The 10,912-nt window shown below is 34.0% G+C and overlaps 1 protein-coding gene across 1 annotated transcript; it reads right to left on the bottom strand.

Moving 5' to 3' along the window:
* Positions 1-2,999: 2,999 nt before the first annotated feature.
* LOC107621989 (FBD-associated F-box protein At5g60610-like) lies at positions 3,000-8,983 on the bottom strand. The gene is made up of 3 exons (XM_016323934.3): positions 6,235-8,983; positions 3,510-3,665; positions 3,000-3,413 (listed from the first exon to the last, which is right to left on the bottom strand). Exons 1-3 carry the CDS (start codon positions 7,183-7,185, stop codon positions 3,147-3,149), a joined length of 1,374 nt encoding a protein of 457 aa, XP_016179420.2. The 5' UTR covers positions 7,186-8,983; the 3' UTR covers positions 3,000-3,146.
* Between the last annotated feature and the right edge of the window lie 1,929 nt (positions 8,984-10,912).

The following is a 10,912-nucleotide window of genomic DNA, read 5'->3' as shown; positions in this document are numbered from 1 at the left end:
AAATAATTAAATTATTATAAAATTATTTTGTCATTTGTATTTTGTCATTTATACAAATGACAAAATAACTTTATAATAATTTAACTATTTTTATTATTTTATGTAAAGAGAATTTTATTTATTAAGGTCTAAAAATAATATTAAAATTAGTACTATAAAAAAATATTTTTAATTTAATATTATAAAAAAAGTAAAAAAATTATATAAAGACTAATTTGATTAATTTTTTAAATTTTAGGGATGAAAATGACTTACGTCTGAACTTTTAAGAACTATTTTGATTATAAATAATTTTTTTACATGTCAAGTGATATGTGGCGTGCTAGATGTCACTGACCTGACATATCAACCAATCATCTAGTGACATGTGGCACTTAATGTGACACGTCATCATATCACGTGGCACTTAACGTGACACGTCATCATCTAACTAACGGAAGGACCAATTTGACTTACGTTTTATCTTTCAAAGACTCATATGACTAAAAAAATTATTTGAGGACTAATTTAAAAAATGAGTGATCTTTTAGAAAAACAAATTTGACTATTATTCCTAAAAAAAATATAAAGTTTTAACATTGTTAAAAAATACCGCTAAAAAACAACACCAAAATTAAAAAGCCGTGATATTTAAATAAACATTTTTTATTATCTGTGTTCGTTCTTAAATTAAATCTAATAAAAAGGTAGAGAATAAAGAAGTAGTATTTACTTGAAAAGAAAAATACTCAAATTACATGAGAGGGGATCAATTTTATTTTTTTAATTCTCATTGTTTATTATTATTTTTTATGTTCTTGTTTACACTATTCTTCTTTTGGTTCATCTATTCTTTTTCAATTTTTTTTTTATAATTTTGATCGCATTAAAAATTTGAATTAAACTTTTAATAAATTAAAAAATAGAACTATCTCATCAAATAGAATTAATAGTCAAATTCGTCCCTAAAAAATCACGTATATTTTATTTGAATTTTTTAATTAAATTAGTTTATGAATATTTTTTTTAAAATTATGTTCATCCCTCCATTAATTTTTTGACACTAGCACTAACGATTTGTTTATCTGAAACGTGAAGTGAAAGCACAGATTACATATGGCATGTTCTGTGTGTTGTTGACGAGATATGTTTAAGAAATTGTATCAATTTAATCTCTAAACCTCAATTAAATAAATCCTAATTCCCATCTTCCTATAAACATGAATGTATTGCTTGAGTGTTATTGCAGATTCAACAGTTGTTGAGAGGCAAAAAAATTCAATTTCAGGACCATGATGTGGAGCGAAAGTGGAGGTCGCTGTGGTGAGTTGTAATCGCACTCACATAATAGCTATGCTTCGAATTCCTCCATGTGAAGAAGGAAGAACAATGAGGCAAATGTCTTGTGCAATACCCCATATGGAGATGACACTATTGTCCTGGTTAAAGACGACATATTCGAATTGGAAGTGGCGGCGACACCATCATTGGTTGAAGTGATTGTACTTGGCGTTAGAACTTCAGCTAGTAAACCACCAGGTGTGGTGGTTGAAGGCTTGAAGCTACCCAAGGTGGTGGTGTGAGCCAATTCGAGAAATCGGGTTTATTACTATGGGAAAGTATGAGGAGCCAATAGAATATTTATACAATGTGTGTAATGGAAGTTTAGAGAGTATTAGAGATATAATCATTAATGTTACATTTTCCCATCAGCTGAAGCTTTTGGGATGAGTGGTATCATGCATGGTATTAGAGCGCTAGATCCGAAAGGTCAAGAGTTCGAGTCTTGGTGAACTCCAAAATCAATTTAAGCTTTTGGGAAGATGTTTATTATCGCTAGTACTCGGATAGTTATTCTAGATAGTATGAGAGATGTTCATTTTGTAACTCAATAGTCCATTGTACACATTGTACAAATATTCCATTGTTTCCCTAGCGGGATCCTATTACTATTGCTTGTATTGTTCTCTTTAGGCTCTTGTTCTTTCATTAGGCCTAACCCCACTTCTTCATGGATATATCTACCTATTTTCCAATTGATGAAACAGAATTCTTATTATTGGCATCATTAGTGTCATGATCGATTGTCATGTTTGACCAAGAATCGATAAAAACCGGTTTATCATATTGGAGAGTTTCCATAGAAACCAGAACATGGTTAAAAAAAGTTGTAAAGCGCTTGTTGTGTTGTTGATCTAGTACATTCTAAGCTCTAGAATAGACGCATTAACAATACTCTACGACTACTCTAACGGTTGCAAATAATATCACGATCTTTTTCGTCTTCGTGATTAAGGTTGTACGCCTGTATATGGTTTGGTTAATCCAAAAATTAAATCTGTTTTTTTATTAACCAAAAATTTAATCTTGGTTAATTAACCAAATTGGTTTTATATAATAAAACTGGTTATTAACCGATTATAAAAATAAAAATCGATTTTAAAAAAATAACTGATTTTTGAATAGAAAAATTGGTTTTTAGAAAAATAAAATCGATTTTGGATCAAAAAACTGGTTTTAAGACTAAAAAACCGATTTTCTAAAATAACTATTTTTTTTAAATTAAATTTTTAATCTAAAAGTTAAAATAAAAATTTTTTGAATTTGGTTTTTGAATTTAATTTTGGTTAATCAATTTTAAAAAGTATAGATATGATTTAAAATTATTTTGTTAAATTAATTAACTAAAATATAGTTATGATTTTTGAATCGGTTAACCACGTTTTGATTTATTTTTTTAACATACACCGCTATTCATGATGGTAGGTCATGGGTTAATGAAGAGAGTGAGAGTGAGAGTGAAGAAATACCCATATACGTTTTAACCGGAAAATGCAGGATGTTTATCACTTCACATTTCAAGTTAGCAAAATGTTAACGGCAATATCAAAAAATTAATGGAGGGATGAACATGATTTAAAAAAATTATTGAAGAACTAATTTAATTAAAAAAATAATTCAGGAACAAAAATAAAAAATACATAACTTTTTAAGAAAGAATTTGACTATTAACCCACATAAAAGATATAATTAATAAAATACCTTTATTTAATTGAATTTTAATTTTAATTTAGTTAAATTATAATGATTTATTATATTAAATGCAAACCAATTATATACTATCACATCAGAAATGATAAATTAACCCTAAGATAACCAGGCCAGACTCAATTAACATTAAGGTGGCATGTGTTGGAGCCTTTTGGCATATGACAAAATTGCTCGGTAACATGACGATGCTGATCTGGATCCATTTTGAAAATTGTTTCAATTGTCATTGACGTCAAGACTAGTCCATTTTGAAGAATATAAGCAATCAATTCTAGATCACCACCGTTTCCATGGTACCTTGAAAATTTAACAACCAACAGATGTGATTCCAGACATTTAGGAACACTGGCCGGTTCTATCCACCTTGGAGCGTCGGCGGCATACTAGCATACAAACGAGGGACTATAGTTAAAATTAAAATTAAGGATAAGATTGCATAGCAAATTCAGTTTTCAAGTGTGGCTTCATAATCAACGTACCGTGTCCTTGTAAATTGTAAGGACATGAAGTTTGCGACATCTATCAAGCATGCTCAACAAAAGGCTTGTATTGTTGCTTGATTTCAGATTCATCTCTAGGTTACTTAGATTTCTGAACTCCGGAAGATTTACTACAATAGGAGCACGAAGTAGGGCCTGAACAAATTAAGATTATTATATGTACACCCCAAAAAAATTATTGAGAAATATTTAATTCGGTCCACAATCATTTTTAGGATGGATAAGGTTATTTTTCTCAATTTTTTTATTTTGGGCCAATAAAATTTTGAAAAAACGATAAATAGGTCTCTGACTTTTTATTCCGCGGACATTTTCGTCCTTAATCATTGAAAAATACTTTTAAGTCCTTGACATTTACAAAACTTGGACGGATCCGTCACTGACGGAGGCATTTGGACGGATCAGTCCCTGACGAAAGTATTTGGACGGAGGACTGATTCATCCAAGTTTTGTGAAGGTCAGGGACTTAAAAGTATTTTTCAATAGTCAGAAACAAAAATGTCCGCGAGACAAAAGGTCAAGGACCTATTTATCCTTTTCTGTAAAAAATTTATCAAATAATAAAAAAATAATTTTATAAAAATTTTATTTGTATTTTATGGGAGTTTAAACTTTTACAAGTTTATTTTTAAAATTTTTTTATTAGTAGCAGTTAAGTAAAAAAAGTTCATTATTGAAAGTGAAACGTGCATGAAAAAAAATTTTCAATACGAAAATTTCTCAAAAAAAAAAATAGCATTAAACAAAAAATAAGAGAAGAGAATTGACGTGAAATGATATTGATGTTGGTGTTGACGGTAGAAAAAATAATATTAATGATAAAGTATAGTTGTATAATAGAAATAATATAAATAGAAATTACGATGAAAAGGACAAAAAAAAAAGATAATAATAGTTTGTCTTATTGTAAAGAATTTTTTGAGAAGTACCTCCACAAATTATAGATAAAATCGGATACCATTAATTTTTGTTATTATTTGGTAAATTTTTTAATAAAAAAAAGCGTATTATTTTAAAATAAAAAAATTAAGAGTTAAATTTTGTTTGGGATAAAATAAAATCGCTTTATTCTTAGTGAAGTGGTCAAATCGAGTGTTTACTGTTTACTGTTTACTCATTATTATTATTATTATTATTATTATTATTATTATTAGAGTAAAGAATAAATTCGTCATTGACCTTTTTTTTTTGCGGACATTTTTGTCTCCGAGGATTGGAAAATACTTTTATGTTCTTGATCCTCTGAAAAAGTGGACATATTTACCCCTTCGTTAGAGTTGTTCTGTTTGACCTGACGGAAAACGGTGACGTGGCTCCTGTGGCGTTGACCTATCTGTTACGGGCTGCCATGGGATGGACTTTTGAAAAGAGGGCGTATTAGTCCCCAGGAATCAAAACGTTGCCGTTTCTCCCCCACCCCTAATCTATGAAATCCTTGAGCCCTAATACCCCTTAATGCCAATGGACCGGCATTACCTGCGAATCCTCCAACCTCACCAAAATAACACTCTCCTCTAAGTCCCTTACCGGAACTCTCCCCTCCAATCTAAACTCCCTCTCTCAGCTCACTGACCTATATCTTCAAGAAAACTCCCTCTCCGGCCCACTCTCTTCTCTATCCAACCTCTCTAACCTCCAAACTACCTACTTCGGCCGCAACAACTTCACCTCCGTCCCCTCCACCGCATTCTCCGACTTCACCAGCCTCCAGAAACTCAGCCTCTTCAACAACCCTTCCCTATCACCCTGGCCCTTCCCCACCGACTTAACTCAATCATCAACCCTCAGCGATCTCGATTTCGGTTCCACCGGAATCACCGGCGACCTTCCGGACATCTTTGACTCCTTCCCCAGTCTCCAGAACCTTCGCCTCTCCTACAACAACCTCACCGGAGCTTTGCTCAAGTCCCTTGCCTCCTCCTCAATTATCAACCTGTGGCTTAACAACCAACAAAACGGTTTATCAGGGACAATTGAGGTTCTCTCTCCAACATAACGCAGTTGTCTCAGTTATGGCTCCACAAGAACCAGTTCACTGATGGGATCCCTGATTTGTCCAAATGCGATAGCTTCTTTGATTTGCAGCTTAGGGGTAACAAGTTAATCGGGGTCGTTCCGAGCTCATTGATGGCGCTTCCAAGCTTGAAGAACGTATCTTTGGACAACAATGAGTTGCAGGGTCCTGAGCCAGTGTTCGATAAGGGTGTGCAGGTTACTCTTGATGGGATAAATAGTTTTTGTTGAGATACTCCTGGACCTTGTGATGATAAGGTGATGGTTTTGCTTAAGGTTGCTGTTGGTTTTGGATATCCGAGTCGGTTTGCGGAATTGTGGAAAGGGAATGATCCTTGCACATAATCCTCTTGATTAGGGTTCAAGGATTTCAAAGATTGGAGGGGGGGAGAAACGACGACGTTTTGGTTCTTGGGGACTAATACGTCCTCTTTTCAAAAGTCCATTCTCACATAGCAGCCACCAGAGCTACATCACCGTTTTCCGTCAAACCAAACGAAGCAATTCTAATGGAAGAGTAAATATGTCCATTTTTTCAGAAAGTCAGAAACATAAAAATATTTTCCAATTCTCATAAACGAAAATATCCAAAAAAAAAATTGTCAGAGACGAATTTGTCCTTTACTCTTATTATTAATTAGTAATGTTAAAGAAAAAAATAACTATACGTAAACTATATCATGAAGCGTACCTTGACTGTTGACCGGTCCAGCACAAGGGATCTAGTTTGGCAAAAGGAATGAAGAAGCTTAGGAACAAGACCGAGGTACTTGTCACCAAAGTAACCATCGTCTATAAGACAATCAACACGTGCCTCCACCACATTACGCGTATTGGTGACTGAGAATAGGCAGTAAAACGGATACCACAGGCGGATAAAAAGGTATTCGAGAGATGGCGCATCCAATTCAAAACGCACAATTCCAGAATCACCCGAGTCTATAAACTCTAAACGTTTCAACAAAGGCACGTGGATCTTGAGAGCACTTATGTTGGGGGCACAGTGCTGGAACCTCTGGATGGTGAGGTGCATGGTTTCCAGAAGAGGACAACCGGAGAGAATGGAATCCACGTGATCAGGAGAGTCGAGAAATAAGTGGAGGGTCTTGAGCGATGGCAGGTGAATCGACGACGATACTTCCGGAGTTAGCTCAAGAGTCACACCATCCAAGTTGAGGTTCACCAGCGCACGGCAGCTGAACACGCCGGGTGGCACCACAAACCTGAATCCAATTTTGCCACTCCACACCGTGAGCCGAAGCTCTTCCAGGTGGGGTCCGATGGCAGCTTCAACCCACCCTGTGACTGCGTCCTTATTGAGGTCAAGGTAAGACGGTTCATAAACCAGGCTCAAGTTTCGGATCTGGAGCGGGTTTCGCTGGACCAGAACTGCATTCGCCAGATCCAGGAATCGGCTGTGCTGTTTTTCTGCGCTTTCACCACCACGTCTTCTTAGATCAGGGATGAAGGAGAAGTTGAAGAACTGGAGATCCTTCCAGAGGTGGCGCCACCTGTGGGAAAGGATGCAGGTTCTGACGGAGGTACTTGTTGGGAGGAAGGAGAGGATGTGGCAGAGGACAGAGTCCGGTAGACTGCTGATGATCCCGTCGTCTGACTTGCAAAGAGGATTTGTATCGGCCATGGGAGGGGAGGAGAGAAGTTCTTGCTTCAATGCTTTGAGTGCACCGCTGTTTACTGTGGTTAGAATGCTAGATAGAGTAGCAAAAGTGCTTGATTTTATTTTCAATTAATTAATTAAATGTGATTTGAATTGATTCAAAACAGAAATTATGTTCGAAATCAGAATCTATAGGAATTAGTTTAATTAGATTTCAAAATTAATTTTAAAACTAAATAACGTGTAGAAAACGTTTGATTTTCCTTCGTATTTTATTATTTTATTTTATTTTAATTTTTTATTTTCAAAATATTAAAACAAAATTTTAAAACTAAAATAAAAAAGTATTATATATATTATAAAACCTAATTTATAATAAGGTGTTCAAATCCAAATCGATTCAAATTAAACTGCTCATCCAATCCAATCCAAACCAAAAACCGATTAAAACGGCACTAATTCGGATTTGATTGGATTCTTTTTTTTGCAAATAGCTGGATTGGATTGGATCGGATTTCGAATCTACTTTTCTTAACCGATCCAATCCAATTCAAACCGCATAATGTGCTATAATATTATTATTTTATTATTATATTTATAATTATACTTATAACATGTTCAATTTGTTATACATTTTTCTATTATTCATGTATTATTATTATTTAATAAATATTTTATGTTCAAAATGTTATTTATTTATTTATTTTAACTAACTTATAATTTTATTTCTATTGTTATGTTATCGTTAGTTTTTTAAGATATTATTAAGACTTGTTATGTCATTGTTGATTATTTAAAATTCGATGTTGAGACTTGTTATATGTATTTAATTTTTTTATTTAAAAAACCGCAAATCCAAACCGATCCAAACCGCTTGTAATCGGATCGGATCGGATTGGATTTCCAAAAAAAATTTCATCCAATCCAAATCGCACCGCACATAAATTAAGCGTTCAGATCGGATGACTTTTTCCCTTAAAATCGAACAAAACTGCACCGCAAATACCTCTAATTTATAATATACTCTTGTGAATCTTTTGCACCTTTAAATAAAATTTAGATTTACAATAAAAATTTTTATAGATCAAATTAAGAGATACTATAAAAAAATAAAAAATATTAATATTATTATAAATAATAAGAATTAGAGTTTAGAGGAGAAAAAAAAAGAGAACAGGGGTAATAAGATATGATTTGATTTATCAAAAGACGTCACATAATCAAGAACACTAAGGACTATTTAATATTTATAATAAAAAATCTAATTCATAGTTGACTCAATTAGATTATATTTATAATTAATTTTATGTAAATTTAAAATTTAAATTACGTTATCATTTTAAACATCCATAATAATATATTTATAACAAATAATATATTTTTTGTATTTATATACTTTTAATATAGATTTTATATGATAATTAATTTAGTGATTTTTTTTTTGGTAAGGATTTAGTGATTTATTTTAAAAAATGCTCTTGTATGCAACAAATCGAAATAAAATTGAGTGTAATATTGTGGCTCCTCAAAAAGTCCTATTGAGTGTTTTGGGCCCTCAAAATTCAAAGAGTTACAAACTTACAATATGACCCTTTGGTAAAATAGTTTAAGGTGAATTCTCTAGTGTAAAAGTGATTATCTTTTTATATGTGTAGAAATATAGTGTCTATTTTTTTATTATGCTAAATCTATATGTGAGAAAATTAGAAGTGATATTTTACCGTGAATATTTAGATGTAACAGTGAAATTTATTATTCTCATTACGAAAAAAATTAGTAACATTTTTAAATTTAATTAAATTTAACTGGATTAATTAAAGTGAGAGAATAGAAGACAATAGACTTACGCGAGTTGGACTTTTTTGTTAGATTGATTATTGGCATAAAAGTGAACAAAAAAAATTCCTGTCCTTATTTCATGGTTCTCTTTTATTTCGATCTTTAATTTTTATATTATCGTGTGAATAATTAATATGAGTCCAAATATTTTTTTTTATTTTTCTGTAATAATAATTATTTAAATTTTAAACTCATAATTCAATTAGTTTATACTGTTATTTTTTTATAGCACTAATAGTTACGAAAAAAGAATGAATAACAAATGAAGTCACGAGGAATAGCATCTTACTTGCATTCACTTTATAAAGCTTTAAATATGGATAGGAAATCGAGTAAATCCCCAAAATAGTCTCTTAGATTGGGCTCGTGCACCAATATTGTCCCTCAATTTCTAAATGCTCTAAATGCACCCTTCAATTTGAGCTCCGTGCGAAATCCTGGTCCTTCCACCCAATTCCGGCATAACTCAGCAGTCAGAGCGCTAAGCTGGCGGTTCCACCACATCCACGCATGCTTCATCAGCCTCCACCATCACCATCGTTCCTCCTCTTCTCCCAACGGAGCCACTACCCTTCTCTCTTCTTCCAATCGTCCTTTCCCTTTCTCCCTTCCTCAAGCATGGTAGCCCTTTCCTTCTCTCAGTTCACCAACCTTCAGATTACTACCTCAGAACCACCGCCGCAACCCTTTCTCTTTTCTTCTTCCTCTCTTCTTTTCTCTTCTTCCTCAAACTTGGAGAATATTTTCATACACTTTCAGCAACAATCAGAATCCAACAAACTAAATTAACCTATCATAACCACCTAAAATCAATTAAAACAGATAATTAAACTAAACTAAGCCTAAAACTGGTGAAATTTAAAACTAAATTCTAAATAAACCTAAACTAATAGGGGAAGTTGGGGTGGTCAGACAGGGAAAGAAGGCAAACCGAAACGTGAGGAAGGAGAGGAGGGTTAGTCATCGTGGGTGATGAAAATGACAAGGAGAAGCAGACGAGGGGTGGACACCGACAGAGTAGTGGTTGCAGCGGCTATTGCGGTAGCAGTAGTTCGGTGATGAGGAATAAAGATGAAGGTACTCGGCTCTTTAGCTGAGAAGAGGAAATAGGAGAGGAAGATGTGGCGGGCGCTGGGTAAAGGCCGGAGGTGATGGTGGTGACGATGGAGATGCTGGAAGCTACGATAGGGCTAGGGTTCGGTGCGTGGAAGAGGGTGATGAAGATGGCAGATTGGTGGTGACAGTAAGCTCGGGCCCGGTGGAGGTGGTTCGCAAAGAAGAAAGCTCGATGTCTCTGGACCTGACGGGGAAGGAGAGGATAGAGGGAGGAGGTTGGATGCGGTGGTCACATATGGTGGAGGCTATGGTGGCTTGCAGTGGTGATTCAGCCTTAAGCCAATGGAAAGGGCTACAATGCTTGAGGAAGGGAGAAAGGGAAAGGAGGATTGGAAGAAGAGAGAAGGGTAATGGCTCCGTTGGGAGAAGAGGAGGAACGATGGTGATAGTGGAGGGTGATGAAGCCTACGTGGAGGTAGTGCAACCGCCAGCTCAGCACTCCAGCTGCTGAGTCATGCCGGAATTGAGTGGAAGGACCAGGATTTCGCACGGAGCTCAAATTGGAGGTGCATTTAGAGCATTTAGAAACTGAGGGACAATATTAGTGCACGGGCCCAATCTGAAATACCATTTTAAAAATTTACTCTAGGAAATCATATACTCTATTACACGTAGACTAAGGTCTACAATACATATCACATGGTATAATAAGAAGCATTTCTATGCATGTACTATGGTATTTGTGTTTTTTTATTTTTAATTATTGATTTTAATTATAAATGTATTATAATTAAAATTAACAATTATTAAAATTAATTTTATAATTGAAATTAATGATTAAAAATACTGAAATATT

Source organism: Arachis ipaensis, chromosome B10, assembly GCF_059453495.1.
Source record: "Arachis ipaensis isolate K30076 ecotype BB chromosome B10, ASM5945349v1, whole genome shotgun sequence".
Taxonomy (NCBI): Eukaryota; Viridiplantae; Streptophyta; class Magnoliopsida; order Fabales; family Fabaceae; genus Arachis; species Arachis ipaensis.
Note: the sequence above shows the minus strand (reverse complement) of the source record. Positions and strands in the feature narration are given on the sequence as shown.

Coding starts and splice junctions, on each gene's coding strand:
- LOC107621989 (XM_016323934.3), bottom strand. CDS start 7,185: ATGGCCGATACAAATCCTCTTTGCAAGTCAGACGACGGGATCATCAGC. Junction 3,666..6,234: donor TGGACCGGTCAACAGTCAAG/GTACGCTTCATG, acceptor TAATTTGTTCAG/GCCCTACTTCGTGCTCCTAT. Junction 3,414..3,509: donor TTACAATTTACAAGGACACG/GTACGTTGATTA, acceptor TTTGTATGCTAG/TATGCCGCCGACGCTCCAAG.